Consider the following 22,477-nt stretch of genomic DNA (forward strand, 5'->3'; position numbering starts at 1 on the left):
GGACAAAACTGCATTGACTGTTTTCTTAGGTAAGTGAATTTGCAATTATTTCATGCTCTTTGGTGTTTGGACTTTGAGATTTTTAAGAACTGCAAGTACTAGTAAAAAATACCATTGCAACGAGGACGTCTACAAAATGTAAGTAGCTAGTACTTCCTTTCGTTACAAAAAGGAATTCAACTTAATTAAAGGGACCTATCTGACTGTGCTGTTAGTGATGTGATTCAAATTTGGGAAAAGACTAATATTCCTACAGGATTAGGAAATATGTTGCCGATAAAATTGAAAATGTTTTCAAGGAGTGACAAAAGCAGAAACTAACCAAAAAAAACAAGCCGAAACACTCAAAAAGTTTGAAGAAGAAAGAATGAGATTGCAAGATGGAGGTGGAAGATCTTTTTTGATAATGTCCAAGCTAATGTTCTCAATATGATAAAAGTATAAAAACATAAAGATTTTCTGACCGATCAGAGAGAAAAAAGATGACCCGGTAAAGCTGGAAACTATAATATAAAATTTATAGAGAAAAAAGCAAATTCAAGAGAAAGAAAAAAACGTAGGAAAAATGAAAGCGTGTGAAGAAGAAAATATAAGATTACTTTTTGAACTAACATCAATTCCTCCAGTGGCATGTGAACAAAACAGTTCAATTGATTGTGAAAGTACTTCGATACGTGAAGAAGAGGTATCATCTTGTGATTCACTTCCAAAGAAAAGAATTAGAAAGGATTTTTTAGACAGCAACGTAGCTGCAAGTCTTCATGCAGCAAAGTTAACTGACAGAAAAGCAGCTGCTGTTTTAACTAGTATACTAAAAGATTGCCGATCAATCCTTCCGAGTATAATGTGAACAAATATTCTATTCGATGTCTTATAACCAAATGCAGAGAAAGTAGAGCTCAAGACTTAAAGAGTGATTTCCAGCAAGTGTGCGTTTCGCCATTCAATGGGACGGAAGACTTTTAGATGATACTTCAGGTAGTGAAATGGTTGATAGGTTAACAATTACTGTTTCAGTAAATGGCATAGAGCAGTTACAAGCTGTTCCGAAACTTCAATCAAGAACAGGGGAAGCAAAAGCTTGAACTGTCGATGAAACATTGGAATTCTGGAGAGTTACAGACCAAGCAAAATGTATGTGTTTTAATACATCAGAAAATACTGGGTTAAGCAGTGTATGTGTCTAACTAAAGCAAAGGATGAAAAAAGAAATGCTTTATTTGCCTGGTCGCTATCTTTTATCGAAATTATGCTTAGGGAAATTGTTAGTAAGTCAATTGGAGATTCAATATTACTTGACATCTCCCTTTTTAAGCGAGTTAAATGATTGTCGAATTCTATTGACAGGAGTAATTTCAAACCCGCCACATGTAACGGTTTACTCCAAAAAAGTATTACCAACAGTACGATAAATATAAATAAGTTTACTAAGTAAAACAACCTCAGGAGTTTCAACCACAAGAAAGTTACAAAGAATTTTTAGAGCTCACAATCATATTTCTTGGAAAAGTTCTAGAAAGAGGTATACATTTTAGAGCTCCACGGGGAGTGCATCCAACCCGATGGATGTCAAAGGAATTTAATCACTAAAAATGTTTATGGATCAGTTCGAACTTCCATAGAAGAAGAAACAGGAATTCATTACATTTGCTCATTTCTTAAAGTTTTCGTTAACAGCTGATTTCAAGCGCTTGTACGTCCGTCAGAAAGGACTTGTAACTTTTGAGAAATTTAAAGATATATGAAGCTGTCAATGAAGAAATCTGGAAATGTGTAATGAAAGGTTTCTCCGACACTTGTGGTACCTATGAAGAGAGATTGTTGCGCTTAATGTGTTAATGATGATTCTTCTCTGGAAACTAAAAGGAAAATATTAGATGCTTTAAAAAATGAAGACAATGACGAACCATTGAAACGTGTCCAAATAGATAATTTTAACATTCTTACAAAGGACTTGAAATATTTTGTATCCAGTAACACCTTCAAAATCCTGGATCTACCATCAGAATGTTTACAAAAGCATGTGACTGCCGGGAAAGACAACGACTCCTACAAGGAAAGATAGGCAACAACTATTTCACTAAAAGTTATGAATGACGAAGCTGAAAGTGCGGTTGCGGTGATGGAAGAGTACAGCAAACTTAATACAAAAGACGAAGAAGAAATGTAATCTTGTTAGTTAAGCAATTTAGAAGCAAGTATCCGGATTCGAGGAAATCAACTTTAACGTCTTAAGATTAACTTTAACTGGTGGTAGCAATGTATATTAAATATAACTTTTCTTGTAACTTACTTTTCTATTATTAGTTTTTTTCTAATTTCTTAATTAATACTTTAGAAGGTAGTAGTGATACCTGAAAATTAGTTTTAAAATTTAAAAAAAAACTACGGTAGCTCTGTTTTATATAATAGAACAAAATGGCAGGGTGCCCCAAAGAATATTGGGAAAACATATTTCGCCCATTTAAGGACCACCCAAATATGTATTTAAATGTATTTTGTTTTCACTAAGGATATTAGCTATTAAAAGTATATTTTCCAATAGTATGTATTATAAAGAGTTTTTGGATTATATACAATGATATTACTCACTTAGAAAAGTTACCGAAATCTCAACAAACAACATTACATTGCTTTTGACAAGCGTAACTTCAATGACAAATTATTTATTCTGAAAGTTATACAATTACAGTAGTAAAGAAACTTAAATTGTTAAAAAGAACTATGAAGAAATTGCATTGTAATTATTCTACACCTACGTCTTCAGCTGAATTGTAAAATGTTATTGTGCATAATGATCTAAGAAATGCTAAACTCAAATAACACAAGCTATTGCTCAGTCATAATTCTATTTTCCTTAATGAATAAGTTTGGTTTCACATATATTATAGTTGTCCATATTGATGTGGCATATTCCAAATGCTCTATTGAAGCATGATGGAAGAAACATTAATCACAAACAATGTGGAAGACCTTATTAAAGGACGAAAAATGTGTACTTTCATTAGCATTTTAAATAACATTCGTTAGTTTTACCATAAACGCAATATTCCTAGGCCCCACTAATTGTGTTATACATAGATTCGCATAGGTTTATAGACGGATAGCTGCTACCCTCTTGGCACGACATACGAGGTTTATTGATGGTAGTGGACCTTATGGTATAAACCATCATCTTCAGATAACGGGATCATAAATATTCCTCTTAACTTTTATCGGAGAATCTAGGTTTCCAATGGGTATAACCGCATTTAAACATAAGCCATCCCGGGAAGTATCAGAAACTGTTGTCATTTATATACTTCAGTGTGACGGATACCAGCATCCTATTGCATCCACATCTCCTTACGGAAAGATTTATAATTTAGGGAATCATAGGTGTTCATAATATTGTTCATAAATGCAAAGCAGTCAAATGTGGCAATATTATGTTTATTACGGATAAAAGGAACCTATCGCATAAGCATCTCTTAAGCATCCCATAAAATTACTGCGTAGGGAGGCTTCCTGATATATTTGCGTTAGTATAGCACGGTATTGGCAGTTTCCTTTACTGGCATAATCACTTAGTTGAAAAATAAGCACTCTCTGAAGTAATAATATGTTGTCAAAATTATTACTTTTGCTGATTGTCGAACTATAGAATGGGATTAGTTGAATCTTACCTTGGTCGGGCAGATTATGCATTACCTACAGCTTGTATGGATACAATTTTTAGTCCATTATAAGTGTGCGTGTGAATATAAACTTGTCTTTTTTGACATCAGTGCATTGCATTGGACACACGTCCAAGCTTTTTCTTCAACTAAAAAGAAACTCAAGAGGACCCTGTAGTATTGGTACTTGTTGTCTTACGAAAATTGAGAGCAGCACGAAATATACGCTTTGGAATGTTGCAGTTCGTATCTTAAAATGTTGTGTGAAACGCAGGTCTCCAGTGATGATGGAATTTCAATAACTGGAGAACGACTCGGCGATATACAAAATTCCAACGATGATTTACGATTATTCCCGGCAACAATTAGACGAACATGTATCGGTACCTCTCTCCGTTATACTTTATCTTGCGTTATATGAAAAACATACATGATATTTACTGCTCTGAATAGTCAAAGTATAAAAGTGTCCAAACATTATGGATCATTATTTATATACGAACCGGCTACTGCAGAAAGCAAACACGACCGAAATTTACACATTCCCATCTTTGTGACGATAATCCATTCTAATAAGTCTTGCGGGTCGTTTAGAACCGAAACAACACTTGCCCATTCAATAATAATAGCCATTGCGACGCCTTCAATTTTCATGCTATGGTGGAAATATCGTGAAGAAAGTTCGGAATGTGGGCATGTTTGCTTTCTGCAGTAAAATTATATATATATATATATATATATATATATATATATATATATATATATATATATATATATATATATATATATATATATACGTATATATTATTATTATTATTATTATTATTATTTATTATTACAGGTGAACGAACAAGAGACAAGTCTTCCCGTGAGTATTTTCGTAGTTCATTTATAATTTCTTTTGTAATAGGGCGTTCTTAACAACTTAATAACTTGTGACTAGAAATAAAGTAAGACTGTGTTGCAATGCTACTCCTTAAATAGGCGAACCAACACATAGAGATTCATCAGAGATAAATATGGAATTTAGCAAAATCCAACTTGTCTTTAGGTACCGGTAGGATGTCAGGGGGGAGATCTAAAAAGTTTGCTTCCTTACCTACCACTAAATCTTCGGAAACTAATACAAAGTGAAAAATAGTTAATTTTCCTTTCTAGAAGTCAATTTCCGCGATCCTCCGTGCTATAAACAGTCTAAATGTGAATTTATGAATTTTAGTAATAAAGGTTGTGTTCAGCACTTTCTACATCTGCTAGAATAGCACGATTATTAGAAAAGACAGGGGAATTGTATTTTCTTAACTGTTTATCTTGTCATAAACTATTTTGGAGAACAATATTCTTCCTTAGTATTTATTTTATTTTTTATTTCATTTTATTTTTATTTTCTACTTTTATCGTTTTATGTGTTACCACGAGCAAACATGCATTTACACTTAAAATTTTTCAATGTTAGACAAACAACACTCCAATTAATGTTACCAGATTGGGAAGTAACTAACTAGTTTAGAAGTGCTTTAATTTTCGAAAGATTAGTGTGTAGCAAAAGGCAAAACATAGAAAAATGTCTGAATTTTGTAGACTTCAGTTTCGTAGGAAATACTTGTAAAATGTCTCAATGTTTGTGATTGTTTGTTTGAACGTTACCATCAGTTTTATTGGTTTCCAGCTTTAATATATTTACTGAAACATTATGAAAGAAATATGCCTGTGGGTAATTTGACTTTCGTCTTTGTTTTGAAAGAATATATTTTTACCTCAAAACCATCACCATTTTCATTTTTGAAAAAGAAAAATTATATTACTACTATATGATATTTACACATTAAAGCTAACAATAAGTTTTCCGGTGTGGTATTATAGATTTTTTGTGTCTTTGGAAAAAGCAATCGAAAAGAAAAAGCGAAAAGCAACAGAATCCTAATCTGAGAAAGTGAAAGCAAGATGTGCAGCGTGTGAAGTTAAATTTGTTAAAATTATTGCTTCAACAGAAAAGTATATCTAGTATATCTTTCTAATATCACAAGTAGTAAACATATATATATATATATCTTTAAAATCCAAAGCTGTAATTTAAGTGATCCAGAATGGTAAGTTCGTAAAGAAAAATAAACCAAAAATGAATAAAAGAAAGAGAAATATGAATGTTCCTATAATATTTCAATAAAAATAACAATTTTCACTCTTTCTTTCTAAAAATTAACACATGCATGATTTTTGCGTCTCACCTCTAGATGAAGAACTTTGAGTAAAAATAATTTATCGTTCCCCTTCTAAGAACAAATTAAGCATAAAATATTTTTAAAAGAAAGTGAACATTTGAACTGAAAACTGAGATTAGTAGACCACTGCCTATAAAATCTCGAATATTCTTCCATAATTGGAGGACTCTCGCAACTTGATACCTGTTTTCATAAAAAAAAGTCCAATGATATAGAGAAAATTGGAAAAATATGTATTGAAAATAACCAAAAATATCAAAAATCAGCTTGCCGGAAGAAGTCTAATGTAGCCAAGTTTCAGTTAAGACAACCATTTTGAAGAAATTTTGTTGGATACTAGTAACCGAAGGCAGGCCGGTAGCCAGCTCCAAAATGTAGGGGGAAGGGACGGTAGAAGTTAGGGAGGGCCGATCCATCACCATATTGTATTTCATTTGCAAGCCTACTGTGAAAATCTTAGATGGGGCCAGCAAACAATTAGGGGGCCCCCTAAACCCCCTGTGGATACGGGCCTGACCGAAGGTTAATGTAACCAAATTTTAGTTAGGACAACCATTTTGAAGAAATCTTGTTGGGTACTGCTAACTGAACAGTAATGAGTCAAATCACACTTTCCTCTTAGAACCAATTTTAGGGATAGTAGTTACCGAGAACATTGGCAAAAATAGGGGGCGCGGTGGCTCAGTGGTAGAGCGTTCACCTCTGGTGCTTGGGGTCCCGGGTTCGATCCCAGCCTCCGCCAAGTGAACTTTGTGGTGGATAAACACCGTGCTCGTGGGTTTTCTCGGGGTTCTCCCGTTTCCTCCCACTTTCTTCATTCCACCATTTCACTCATCTCTCATCCTCACCGTCTCCTTTAGCCTAACCGGCATAACCGTGGGACGTAAAACTTAAGATTTCATTTCATTTCATTTCATTGGCAAAAATATTTTCGGCAACTTACTTTAATACTTAATCAAGAATAGTGATGCATTAGTTCATCTCTTTTAAAGGATCGGCTAAAATGTATTTTGTCAACCAAACATTGTAATGTTTCAACGTACTGTTCGTTGAGTTGATTTTGAGTTTAACATCCATTTTCAGCGGCGAGGCTGTATGAGACGTGGATCTACTGATTAAGTGGAATCCGAACCACATGAGTTCCCGTCGGAAATCGAACCCGAGTCTTAAGCCAAAGACGCGTATGCTAACCACTTAGCCACGGATGAGGTCAACGTACTGTTCGGTTGCTAGAATAGCGTATACAGTGAAACCTCTTTATGTTGGCCACTATTAAAAATGATTTTATTAAAAATTGGCCAACTTACAAAGGTTCCCAACTTAGAGAAAATAAGTGCAATTAGTGAATATTTAGAATACGATACCTCGTACTACTTTATTGTAAAATTCTAATAAGCAATGTCACGACAGCTCCTTGTAAATAATATACAGAGAGTAATCATAGCAATATACGTTACTAGAAAAAATACTACAGTATGTTTAACATATGCGCATACCGTTTCCTAAAAACTAGTCTGGTGCACTGAACTATTCTGATTGAAAACAAAATAACACAAACAAGCATAAAAAAGAAACCTTTGTAGACAGTTAATTGAAATTGCTATTTTAGCTCTATGAGTCATTCAGATTGAAAATAATAAAAAAAATTACAAACTGAACAATTAATATGCATTTTATACGATTTCTTCTGTTGTTACTGTTCTTGTCTATTGCAAACTAGTTCCCGATTTTTGAATGAAGATGTTATTCCGTTATAATGTGGGAAATATTCAAGATATTATTCCATTAGAGGAATGGAAAGATGATTCTGAGATAGTGTTTGATGATTTTATCTATTTTTGAAGAACAAACTAACGTGAGAAAATATTTGGCTCCTGGTAGTCCGAAAAGCTTCAAATGTTTTTTTTTTTCAGGGCGAAATATATCCTAAAGTTCAAATACAATGAATTATATACAAATTAAGCTTTGTTCGCATATTTAGACGGAATAGAATAAATATAAAGCATATATATGCTGAATTTAGTTGATCCTGTATTGTCGTTTTAAAACTTAGTATCTATGAGCAATAAATGCTTTTGTTAAGGGTATGGTTTCTTAAAAATAGATGTGGCTACAAAGACAAATAATGTAACTAAAGAAATTCAAATCAAAGTGTTTTGGAAGTGCAATTTTAAAGTATAATAATGTAAATTAACATGTTTAATCGTTAATATAAATAAGCGTGTTCAAACGTATAAGCAATATCACAAACGTATAAAGCATACGTATAAACGTTATGTAATGTGAAGTAATACTTTTATTTTCCTTATATATTAAATGAATGTTAATGAAGCTAAGAAATTTAAGTTAAGAAAATAATTTGTTAAAAGACTTTAAGAAATTAACAAGGCTAATCGAATTATGTATGAGAAATATGAAGAACGAAATAGACCAGAAATAGATTGCATTAAACATTTAGGACGGAATACTTGAAATGTAACAGGACAAGAAACATATGTAAAACACGAGTTAGTTCCTACTTTATATAAAAGTGCAAGAATAGATTCAACATTATTACAAATAGTGTATATGTATACTAGATGAATAAGAGAATGCGATACACATATAAGAGAAGAAATATGACATACGAAGAAACTATTTCAAGATGGAATAGAAGATGTAGAATTTTTAGCAGCAAGTCATTTTGGTAAGATTGCTTCCAGCTATTATGCAATAAGAGATTAAATGAGAATTGCAACTGGGTGTTTAATGAAGGTGTGAAAATAATACACATGATAGGATAAACGAAAGCTAACATCGATAGTGATGATTTGATAATTAAGAAACGACATTGTATAGAAAGAGAAGGTTTAAGGTGAAACCAACTCTTGCTCCAACACCTCCAAAACAAAACGCAACACAGTTTGAGAGTTAATAAAGATATAAAACGAATTTCCAAAAGAACACATATGGGAGACTGAGGAAAGAAGAGTAATTGGTAGACTAATTGTTATAGATGTTGAAGAGGAATCTGGAGATAGTAATTTTTGAAATGAGAAAGCAGATATTATGAAGGTGATTATATCTAATACCTCAAAATTTATTCCTATCCATTGAAAATATATAGGTTTTTAAATAAAAAAAAATAAATGAAGTACCACGAAGAGTTTGGAATGATGCAAAGTACTGAAAAGAGTAACTATATGATTTCAATAAGATGCATATATTTAAGATGCATATCACAGGGTTTAGTTTCTGCGAAAAACTGATGTCGTTCCTGGGTAAAGAATGTCGCTCATTTTTGAAATTTCAATCGGATAATTTAGTAAATAAATTAAAATGAATTTCGAATGTTTGCTTTCTACATATATTGTAATATCCATATCCGCCTAGTTCCACCACATAGAGTCCAAACCAAGAGTTTTCAAATCCCTCCCCCCAAAATTTAAAAATAATAATAAAAGCTGTCAATTTGGATTCAGTAAGATAAACTTGGTGGAATGGACTTGCTTGCAGGACTCTTATCAACTCAGCAACCAAGGAGGTATAATGACCAACTGATTCAATACTTCTTTATGTAAACCAAACAACATACACAAATCAAACAAATTAAACACAAGAGTTCCAATTTTCAGATATACAATTTTATTCACAAACAAGAACGTGGTTGTGTATATACGCTAAAGCATTTGAATAACGCCTATACACACATGCAAATTAACAGCCAATAAATATATAGCATAAAAATGTTAATTTGCAACTTGATGAAATCTTAATGTTCGAAATAATAAAAAATATTTAAGTGTCGAAACAAAGTTATTCTGTTGTTCTCAAACAGAGCCCGTAAAATAACAAACTCTGAAGCTTGATTCAAAACGATATTTATCAAATTTAGAAAATATAGAATTTACAAAAAGCTATCGAATTTAAACTGAATAGAATCTAAATCTCAAATTATTACGTAAACTCCAAGTTCCTAAAACTTATTCCCAATCTAAATTCACAAATATTCTTTTTATGAAGTATATTCATCAATTTCATGAATGTCTGAATTCGGATAGTACGCGACAATTTTCTAATCAATTCAAAATTTTAAATATAAAATTTATGAAACAATACAGTCCTCCTAACAATTTCTATCAACCCAATTTCCAAATCCTTAATCAAACCTAGAAGAATTCGCAATTTAACTTCAAAGTCAATTTTAGGAACTTATTACCAATCAATTAGACGACAGGATCTGGAGTGAAAAAGTAAACATATTATGTGATTTTATGATCGGACGCAATACCTCCAATACGCTAATGATTACGAAACCAAACACTATTCGAAGCCTTCTTGCATCCACTGGAGAACGTGAAGTATATTAATATCACTAGTCAACAATTTTAACATTTTTTGTGCCACATGAGAGAAAACTTGATCTTAACACGTCAGTACACGCCCCCCAATTGTAACATGAGGACACGCCATGACGGCAATTTGCTCACGCAAGTTTTGATAGTTAATTTCAGAATTTGTACATTTTTATTGAGATCGAGAAATTTATTCTATGAAAGTTTGGCTTCTTAGCTTATTATAGACACTTTCATTACCTAAAAAAGATTAACCTAAAGAATTTGAGAAATTTTTTGTTAAGTTTTCAGTTTTCGAATTTTCTATTACTACACGAGAACACGCCACGTTAGCATATTGCTGCACTCTTTGATTTACAAAGTAACGCCAGAACACGCGCTGTGAGCAAATTGCCGCATTAGCTATTTGGGCTATAGGAAATTTTCTCCGTCATATTGACACATGTTTTATTATTACAAATACAAAAAAAATGTACAGAAACATCATTGATGTACTAGAACAGTGATGTTATGAAACTAGTCCAGTGAAATTTAGAACGTATATTTACATGTCACCTTCTCCGTCCTTATCGTTTACAGCTAGTCTTTGGCCACCCTCGGTGCAGTTTGTACATGATTGTCTTATGTTCCTTGCATTTCGGAGTGTTGCAGTTGATGCATAAGACAGTAATTTTCCTGTTCTTTCTACGAGAGCAGATACCGCAAACTCTATTGTGAACTCCCTGATCAGGTGCTGCTTGAGGTTCTTGTCTAGTTGGCTGAAGTTGGAATATTTCAACTAGCCGGTCCTTTATTGACCTTGCGACTGGATAGTTTGCAGCTATTCTTCTTTGCGCATGATCCAAAATAAGCTATCGGCTAAGCGATTTCAAGAAGTCTTTTCTTGCAGGCTTGTTGAATTTATTATCTCCCTTGTTGTTGACTTTCCAAATAACAAACGAATTTATTCCATCAACATTCAATTCAAAGAAAAACATTGTTAGTAGCCAGCGATTTAAAACAGTCGATACGCTATACTCATTTTGCATGGCGTCACTGACATCTACACCACATTTGTTTTTGTTGTAGAAGGTACTTGATGGTTTGCATGCATCACCTGTACTTTCACCAAACTCATCGTCCTCGTGCCATGTGGAAAGTAATACAATATACTTCTCCTTTGCAGCTTTGTACGATACTAGTGCCACCTGTTGTTCTACTCTTCAAACAATACGTTTAAAGAATGAGCAAACGGCCCTTAAAATACAACACTTAACACTAGAACACGCCCGTTAGCAGCCTGCTCACAACAATCTTTACGTGGTCACACGCGACGTTAGCAATTTTCTCACGGTGACCAATACACACCCTTCAACTCCCGAACCGTGCGCATGACTGGCAAAACTGGTCAGGGTTAGGTGGAGGTGGGGTGGATAGGGGATAACTCGGCCACTATCCGAGTATTGTGTTGTCGCCCGTATTGTCTTAGAATAACGAAAGTGCACGTGGTTTTGCAAAACTGCGGCAATTTGCCGCGGGTGCGTGTAACGACGTGTTAAAGGAACTTTGGCCGCTAAATTCGAATCTGCAATCCGTTTGTCTCTATCACGCACAGTTGTCCCGTGGCAGAGGGATGTTCCGGAAATTCCCCCCCAAATTTCCCTTTTTCTTCATTTTTGTACCTCTAGCTCGGGTACCCTTAGGCATATAAACATACAAATTATATTCTAAGTTAGCTTTATTTATACTTAGTAAACCCTGTAAGTTTCATCTGAGTCGCATCATTCTTCATTGAGAAATAAATATATTTCTATAAATATATGCTATGTGTACTGTCCATTTTACCATATACAATAGGTGCAGAAAAAACACATGTAACTTCCACGGGAATTACAATATAAGCAAGGTTTATACCTCATTGGATTTGTAATGAAACATACTTTACAATGATGTATACACCATGTCCGCCATTTTATAAGAGGGAAATTCTAGAGGGATTTTTGGGAAATTACTTTAAAAAGTAGTTTTTTTTTTCTAATGTCACTGTTCATATAGTGACACAGAACAGGGAATTGTGCAAGAATATAGCTTTATATCAATTCAATAAATCAATAGCTCACTAGTAAACAAGGTTTTTGCCACATGAAAGAAAGCATCTGATCATAAACGAACTTTGGTCGCTGAATTCGAAAGTGCAATCCGTTTTTCTCCATCACCCACAGTTTTTTGCGTGACAAAGGGAGGGGCTGAGAAATTCCCTCAAAATATACTTTTTCCTAATTTTCGTACCACTGGCCCTTGAAATATAAATACAAAAATGTCACCATATAAAACTTTGATTTATACTTAAGAAACCTCGCAAGTTTCAGAACAATCGCATTATTATTTCTACAGAAATAAATATAGCTGCATGTATGTTGTTTGTAATACTTATTTTAAGACGTGATGTTGCGTTCTTTGCACCGAAAGAAAGAAACACAATTTCATTTACCCATACAGGCACAAATACGAAAAATCAGAGTTTACGGCATGGAGTAAGAGTTCTGTGGTTTTCTACCACCTGGCATATGATTGCATTGATACAGTTGTACAACAACAAGAGTTTAGCTGATGCGATAAAGCTGCGCAAAATCGGACTCTACTTATAAATTGTCAGGTCCATGGCAAATAGATAAGGAAGTGTTGTATAACTGCATGCATATTGTAGGTTTAGTTTTAATTTGGATTTACCTGTGGCAAGTGGTCGTAAGTGCGTGTGCGTGTTTGTTTTCTTTCTCCGCTATGAAGAGATCGCGGCGTGCGTGTATAAACTCACCGAACACTTTCTGTTACGTGTGTGGAAAATATACTGTGAAAAGTCAGCGCCGTGCATTAACAGAAACGTTAAAACAAGTTTATTATAGCTATTTTAGGTGTCATGTGGTTGATCAAGACAAAGTGTGAGCTAACCATGTGTGCTGTGTAACATGCTATTCTACTCTTATTAAGTGGAAAAGTGGCGATAAAACTCGAGCTATGCCTTTTGCGGTGCCAATGGTCTGGTGAGAACCAACCAGTCATGCTGAAGACTGTTATTTCTATCTAACAAACATTTGGGGTCATTCTAAACGAACAAAATCTAATATTGAGTACCCAAATGTTCCATCCGCTCTAAAACCCATATCACATGGACCTGAACTCCAATTCCTGATCCATACGCACAGTCAGAAGAATCTTCTCCAGCAGAAGAGCAAGTAGATGAGTTGCCCGAACCATCATCTTCCTTTGATCCAAACTATAGCCCCACCAAAAACACACTTCTTCTTGTTAACCAGTCCAGACTGAATGACTTAGTGAGGGATCTAATTCTGAATAAGCAACAAGCTGAGTTGCTCGGATCGAGACTTCAAGAATGGAATTTACTGGCTCCTACCACCAGAATTTCAATTTTCAGAAACCGACATGAACAATTTTCAGGTTACTCTATCATGCAAAATTCCCTCTGTTAATGTACAAATATAGATGGTTTAATGGATGCACTAGGTTTCCAACACATCCCTGAAGAATGGAGGTTGTTTATCGAATCCTCTAAAACAAGCCTTAAGGATGTTTTGCTACATAATGTGGCACTAAACCATCAATTCCAATGGCATATTCCGTAGAGATGAAGGAAACTTATGAAAGTTTGTCTGTGTTGTTAGCTGTGATACATTATAACAAGTACTGTTGGCAAATATGTGGTGATTTAAAGGTCATTGCTATATTACTGGGGCTTCAGGGAGGATTTACAAAATACTGTAGTTTTCTTTGCTTGTGGGACAGTAGGGCAACTGAATCACACTACATTCAAAAAGAATGGTTCCAAAGAGAAACATATATGCCAGGGAAACACAATGTTCAGTATTCTCCCTTAGTTAATTCAGAAAAATTCTGCTGCCGCCATTACATATAAAATTAGGCTTAATGAAAAGCTTTGCTAAGGCCATGGACAAGAATGGAGAAGGGTTTGCGTACCTTAGAAGTCAGTTTCCAAAACTTAGTGACGCGAAAGTAAAAGAGGGGATATTCGTTGGGCCCCAAATTCGGAAATTATCAAAGGACAACATCTTTGAGACAAAGTTAAATAATGATAAATTATCCGCCTGGAGAGCTTTCAGTAAAGTGGTGTATGGATTTTTGGGAAATCATAAGGCAGAAAATTACCGTCAATTGGTTCAAGAGCTTCTGGATAGCTATCAAAGGTTAGGATGTAGAATATTCCTGAAATTCACTTTCTTCATTCCCAGTTGGAATTTTTCCCAGAGAATTTAGGAGCTGTAAGTGACGAACAAGGGGAACTATTCCATCAGGACGTTGAAAAAATGGAGCAACGTTATCAAGGTAAATGGGAACCTCATATGATGGGCGACTACTGCTGGTATTTAGTTAAAGAAAGTGACTGGAACAACAAAAGGAAGAATTAATTGTATGTACAAATGTTTTATTTTCATAGTTTGTAAAGCAGTTGTGCATCTGATCCATTGGAGTTATTGATATTTGTTTTTGTAGGTCAATATTAATTTTTTGCTTACTATCTTGAATAACGTTTAAAAGGCGTGAAAACTAAGAATTTTGTTGTATACTTTTGAAATTAAAGATAAGTTTTTTTCAATAATAGGATTAATCTGGCGCAATTCCCGTTTCTGTATCACCATATGAACAGTGACATGATACAAAAAATCTAATTTTTTTAGTGAATTTCCCGAAAAATCCCTCTAGAATTTCCCTCTTATAAAAATGGCGGACATCGTGTATACATCATTGTAAAGTATGTTTCATTTCAAATCCAATGAAGTCTAAACCTTGCTTATATTGTAATTCCCATGGAAGTTACATGTGATTTTTCTGCACCTATTGTATATGGGAAAATGGACAGTACACATAGCATATATTTATAGAAATATATTTATTTCTCAATGAAGAATGATGCGACTCAGATGAAACTTACAGGGTTTACTAAGTATAAATCAAGCTAATCTAGAATATAATTTGTATGTTTATATGCCTAAGGGTACTCGAGGTAGAGGTACAAAAATGAAGAAAAAGGGAAATTTTGGGTAAATTTCCGGAACATCCCTCTGTCACGGAAAAACTGTGCGTGATAGAGAAAAACGGATTGCAGATTGGAATTCAGGGGTCAACATTTCTTAAAGATCAGCATTTTTCTTTCATGTGGCAAAAACCTTGTTGACTAGTGTATTTATTTGCATATGTTGTTATTGTAGACTGTTCCCCTAATGCCCACCGACTTCGATTTTACAAAATTTGAGAAAAAAATTTCACTTTTTATTTTGTAGTCAATTTGAAGGCATTATGTTACCCTACCATTAAGAAACCCATATACATCATATAACGTATCAATCATTATGGAACAATTTCATCTGTTACACGCAACATTGGTACCAATCTTGAAAGTTTCATTTACAATTTTTTCCTTTTTCTTTTGTAATTGATTTTGTGAGTAATGGTGCATTCAGTATAAAGGTACTACAAGATTTTCTTTATCTTTCTCTCTTTCTCTCTCTCTCTCCCTGTCTCTGTGTGTGTGTGTTTCTAGTTTCCGGCGTAAGCGTGTGGATACTACCAGGTATACTTTCATGTGTTCATATGCTAGTGTGTGTGTGTGTGTGGCGGGAGTATATGAAGTAATAATTGGGATCACGTAGTGGAATTTGTCGATATTAGTACGTACATACGACCGGTCGTTACTTCAAACGATAACTCTGGACGAATGGAATTTTTTAATTCAGCTTTTTGCAATAAATACGTAGAGTGATTCCTCTAGAGGGAGTTCCTTAATGGAGGTGATTCGGCAACTGTAAGTGGTAGAAATGGGTCATTTCCGATTTTAACGTTCATCACTATAGGGCTTACAAAATTTGAACGATTACTGTTTGAATTTCATCATAATCTTTGAGTCTACGCCTGATATAAGCTCGATGCATAAAGGGAATCCTAAACTTAAATAATTAACTAACGCGAAACCGATGAGAGTACAAAACTCCAGGTTTCGGCAGAAAACTAGCACAAAAATTTGGAATAGAAAAAAAATCAAGTATCCAGTTGGAGGAGAAGAGGAAGGATGGGAACACGGACATAAAAGCCCCTCACCATGTCCAATTCAATCACAAATTGGCGCAATCGTTTTTACATCGTTTCCTGCAGAAATGTGCAGGCCAAATTTCGTTTGTACAGAATTAGGGGCGCCGCAAGAACGGAAACAAAGTGAGGGTCTGTCTAAATGGAAGCCCCCACCATGTCCAATTTAATCACAAATTATCTCAATCGTCTCTACATCGTTTGTTCAGAAATGTGCAGGAGAAATTTTCGTTTGTACAAAATTAGAGGCGCCGGCAGAACGTAAACAATTTGGGGGGATGTCTAAGTGGTAGCCCCCCACCATGTCCAATACAATTACAAATTGTCGTAATCGTTTGTACATCGCTTGTACTGAAATGTGCAGGAGAAATTTTCGTTTGTACACAATTGATGGTGCCACCAGAACGAAAACAAAGTGAAGGCTGTCGAAATGGTAGCCCCCACCTTGTGGAATTCAACCACAAACTCTCGCAATCGTTTGTACATTGTTTATACTGTAATGTGCAGGCGACATTTTCGTTTGTACACAATTAGGGGAGACGCCAGAACGAAAACGGTGTGAGGGACTGTCTAAATGGTAGAAACATTAAAAAAGTGTCACATACTATGGAGTATTTTTCTAACAAGACTTTGTACACACTATTGTGTCGATTGGTATGTTCAAACTATCGTGTGATTCACTACATTGATCTTATTCTAACGATGATGGAATTATTTTTTGGTTTTTGCTTTTATATTTATATTTATTATTACAATCATTATTGCTGAGTTAGTTTTTCACTCCTCGGCTCTTAATAATAAATTTATTCATTATTTGTTACGTGAGCTGAATCCTTATGAGAAAAATGCATTTTTTCTTTCTAAGTTGGTAAAAACCGTCATTCTCATCTCGTACAGGAAATTTATAAGTGAAAGATGTAACAAATTCACAAAGTAGACTGTTAAAGGAAAATTATAACACAGTGTCTTGTTTTATTTTAACATCTTCATGAAACACATTTTACAGAAACTATAGAATGCATGGTGAAGTGTTTTGGTGCATTCATCATTTTGATTTACGAGTAGGGTTGCTAACTGGCCGATATTTCACCGGCCTGGCCGGGAATATTGCTGCGATTTTGATTAAGGCCCGTGACATGTACTAAAACAACCTCTTTATCCGAACCTGTTTAATTCAATTTAGTTAGTTATCTCTAGAAAATATACTAACCTGAATAATTTTTAACAGTGCAATACATAAATATAATGCAGAATGCATCTCCCATTAAAATGTATGCGTCTGTTTTCTATAATATATTGTCATGATCAATACATTTTATGGGGGTTTTGGCGTACTTTTATGTATGTAGATGTACACATATGTACTTTTATGTTTTTTTCAAATAACAAGTCCAATGTTCCAATATATTTTCAGATGTATGAAACTTAAAAATGCATATGAGTTATTCTTTGGCTGCTTATTTAACTAATCATTCATATATTTGTTGATTCTTATTTTTATGTTTGATTTCTTATATTTGTGTGTTTAAGTTCTTCTTTATTCTTTCTGGTTCTAAGTGTTTTGGAACCTCCCTCTCTTCCGTCGCTAGGTTATGTCCAGTTTGTAGAAATCATTTTTATTCTTTTCCGAATCATCTGAAGTCTGTACAATGACACCTGCACCCTCAGCAGCACAAACTAGAATCCAAAATAAAACTAAAATGGTTGGAATTGTAAATATAAAACCTCCGTAAGGAACTTTAGGAACTTTATCGTTTCTCTTCATTTCTTTCTTGACCTTTAAGTTGAGGTATAGAAAGAATTGAAGACATATATTATCCGTTGTTGTTTTCCTTCTTTTTCTCTTTTTTAATATCTTGGTTAAAATAACTTCAGTATTTATTTAGTTTCGTTCTTCACTAGAAACTGTAAACGTATATTTTCATTTTGTACTTATATTTATTATAAACCTTAAAATTTCTATGGATATCACTGCCTAAAAATTAAACAATTCATAATAAGATAATCTCAAATTTTTATAAACCATAAACAAATCTTACATTTCTGTTTATAGCTATAGCAGTTCTTAAAGCTGGTGAACCTACCTTACCCGACTCATTAATAAACATACCCAGCTACAGGGCTATAAGATTCGACAGAATAGGGAAGGATTCCGGGAGAGTCTTGGTATATGTTACAGATGACGTTAAAGTGAAAATACTAGATCAATCCCCACTTTATATTTCCCTTCTACAGAATACCTCATGCTCGATTTGAATATACAAAATAGACATTTTCTATTGATCTCCGTTTATCGCCCACGTAACACAAACTGAAAATTTTGAAGAAGCGATCTTCCAAGTTATCCCCCAGTACAGTAACATCATAATTATGGGGGAATAAACTATGATCTTTTGACGTCTAAATCCGAGGTGCTGCGATACAAAAGATACATTAATTCTCGAAATCTTTCTTTTTGTACGTTACAGCCTACTCATAGAACTCAGACGAACGAATCGTCAATTGACCACATAGTAGCCTCTGATACTTGTAAAGTAACGAATGTAGGTCAAGTATCCGTCTCAGGTATAAGCCGACTTGACCTTCTTTATTTAACTTATAACATAAAATGTCCAAAATACATTCCGCGAGTAGTATATCAAAGGAACCTAAAACGAATAAATGACAACGCCTTATACGAAGACACAAATCTCGTGCCGTGGTACTTACTATACTGTGCTCCACTCTGGATGAAAAAGTAACACTTTGTAATAGTTTTGTGCAGTAATTATATAATAAGTATGCCGCTTTGAGAAAGAAATGAGTGCATAGACCCCCAATCCTTGGATTAACGATAATATTCTCGCGCTCATGGTTCTTCGAGACTCTGCCCACAGATGATACAGAGCGGCTTTAAAACAAAAATAAAATATCTCATTAATGTAGGAAGAATATAGAAAATTACGAAACCGTTGTGATCAAGAAGTTCGTAAAGCGAAAATCGAAATTGCTCTAAGTCTCCTGAGCTATACGACTCAACTAAGAGAGCTATGGAAAAAACAGAAGTTCCTTGGTATTGGTGTCAAAGCCAAAATTGATAAACTTCCAGAACTTCATATAAACACCATAAATGAACAGCTATGCTACACATCAAATATCACACCAGATAAAATCAATACTTTGAAGAATAATAAAAAAACGAGCCCTGTAAAAAATATACTTAACCTTCATCTCGTCACTGCTCCGGAAGTTATGAAGGCAATAAGCAGAATCAAATCACTTTCTTCATGAGCGGACGACTTGCCAATCACTCTTATTAAAAAAATATTACCGTTCATTGTAGATGTCATTGTGCATATTTTTAATAGTTCTATCACAACCGGAGAGTTTCCATCAATTTGGAAACTCTCTCACGTTCGCCCATTGCCTAAAACTAAAAATCCAACCAAAGCAGAAGATCTTCGACCTATTAGTATACTCCCTGCACTCTCCAAAGCATTAGAGCATATAATACATGACCAATTAACTAAGTTCCTCGAAAAAATAACATCTTAAATCCCTTTTTTGTCAGGTTTCAGATCTCAGCACAGCACTTGCACTGCTCTAGTAAATATCACTGATGATATTCGTGCCGCTATGGATGAACGCCAAGTTACACTGTTATCCCTACAAGATTTTTCTAAACCTTTCCAGACTATAGACCATGATACTTTCCAAACTGTCTTCCTTCCACAACTTTTCCCAGTCAACTTTGTCTTTGTTTAGCTCCTATTTATCAAATAGAAATCAAAACGTTGTCACTAATAATATATGTCCCAATACAAAACTTGTTAAATGTGGAGTGCCACAGGGCAGCGTCCTAGAACCTCGTCGGTTTTCCTTATACATCAACGATTTACCTGAGTACATCACCCATTGTAAATATCACTTATGTGCAGATGATATACAATTCTATTTAACAACTAATCCCCTAAATTTTACCACCGCGATTCATCACGTAAACAGTGATATTGAAAGTATCTGCACATGGGCACGTAACAATGGACTGCAAATAAACCCAACCAGATCAAAATATATCATGCTTGATTCTCGGAAACTACTCCACAATCAACATTACAATCCTACCGAATGTTCTTGTAAGCAACGTAGCCATTCCTGTAAGCGATAGCGTCAATAGCCTAGCATTCCAGATCGATAATTTCTAAATTGGACAGACCATATTAATACAGTATGCAAGAAAGCTTACGGCTCCCTCCATTCTCTTTAGCGTTTAAAAATTTTCTTCCGGAATCCATTAAAGCGTCCCTGGTTCAGTCATTGGTAATCTCTCATTTAGGTTATTGTGATACAGCATATGTTGATTTAACCGAAGATTTGGCAAAACGTTTACAGCGCATTCAGAATGCCTGCGTTCGATTCATATTTAATAAAAAGCGCTTTGACCACATATCCCATTGTTATCAGCAACTAAGATGGTGCAATCTAAGCACCCGCCGCCGCATTCATTCTATAACACTTTTATATAAAATAATTAATTGTAAGAAACCTACTTATCTATCCTCTAAATTTAAATTACTTGGCGATACTCACCCACTAAATACTCGTTCTAAAGGAGACACAACACTCGCCGTTTAAACGCACAAATCTAATTTCTTTCCCAAATCTTTCACACTATTTGTCACCAAAGCTTGGAATGATACCCCTGAAAGCATCAGAAACACTGGTTCAGTGTTGACGTTTAAACGTCGGCTTAATAATATATTCTTCAGTAAGTAAGTTAAAAACAATTGTTACACTCAAAAATATTCCAGGCGCTACCATGCAGTTGTTCGTTTTTTCTCTTTCTATTTCTTCTTATTTTCTTTTCTATTCCCTTCTGATACATATGTATAAACGTAAACATTATACACAATCACTTCAGTAGGTGCACCATTTTATCTATAGATAATGAATCATAGGAATGTATTTTATGTTATATATAATCAAAATTGATGTATTATTTCCCCTTGTATAGTTTTACATATCTATAGCATTTTCTCTTGTTTGTTTAGTGTTTATTTTATATGTAATAAGTAGTGTCATTGATATCGGTTCTAGCGCACCCTCTACATCCATATTTTTGATTAGCATGCAAGAATAGCACAAAGTATTTACATAATTTACAACTCCAAAGTATATTGAGTAATTGCACTGCACATAGGCTTTTATGACATTTAAAATCATACGAAACTTACATCTAAAACTTATAACTTATAGTGCTGTCTTTGATTGAAAAATAGTTTTTGTTTGGTGCAAATCGCTTCAGAAATAACTGAATTATAAAAGCTTAAAGTTTAGTATATTTCATACAGCTGTTACAGGTATATATGTATATACACTCTAGCTCTCATTGCACACACGCACACACGTGCATTCAGTTGAGAGAAACAATAACATACATGTACATGAGATTTATGATCGTTCTCTTTCTTTCTTTTTTGAAGCGTGACTAACAATCCAGTTTCTTTTTCCTTCTCCTCACACCAACATACATATATATATTAGCCTCTTTCTTCAATATAGCTTCTAGCTAGCAGCCCTGAGATGGCGCTGTATCAATGACGTAGTCTTCATGAACGAGACAACGTAATACATGATGTCATTGAATCCGTGACGAAATATCTCTTGGGTATCTTTCTCTCTTTCCTTATCATCAACATTCAGTGATACTAGAATATTAAAATTAAGTCCTAAATTGCAATACAGATTCTAGAAACAGCGTTGGAAACTAATTATTTTAACATGTTTCTTCAGAATTGATAAAATTACGAATTAAGCTTTGAAACTATTACCAATGAATTACCACGAAATAAGGTAAACATGATAATTTTTTGAACATGATAACCAACCCTGTCATCAGTGGCGTATTAGAGGGTGCTGTTTTAAAAATCGTTATATCTCCGTCGTTTATTACCTGTTTCTCAAAATTCAAGCGGCAATAAATAGAGAGATAAATCTGCTATCTTATGAATGCATCATATGTTGCATAACTTTCAGGATGCTATTTTGAATTTGTTATAACTTTGCTAAATATTTATGGATTTTAAAAAGTCAAACGACAGTCAATGGGGAAATAAATTTACTATCTTTTGTATGTCTTGTAGGTTGTATCACTCTAAGGATATTATTACAAAAACTCAAATAACTTCCT

At 34.2% G+C, this 22,477-nt stretch overlaps 1 protein-coding gene across 1 annotated transcript in view; it reads left to right on the forward strand.

Moving 5' to 3' along the window:
* Positions 1–22,477, forward strand: part of LOC145682956 (uncharacterized) — a 737,495-nt gene that overhangs the window by 79,658 nt on the left and 635,360 nt on the right. Inside the window, exon 4 of the mRNA XM_081754317.1 lies at positions 4,498–4,524. Within this exon, the coding sequence (XP_081610443.1) occupies positions 4,498–4,524 (27 nt within the window). The remainder of the gene's footprint in view (positions 1–4,497; positions 4,525–22,477) is intronic.

Source organism: Thermobia domestica, chromosome 4, assembly GCF_964235325.1.
Source record: "Thermobia domestica chromosome 4, izTheDome1.hap1.1, whole genome shotgun sequence".
NCBI lineage: Eukaryota > Metazoa > Arthropoda > Insecta > Zygentoma > Lepismatidae > Thermobia > Thermobia domestica.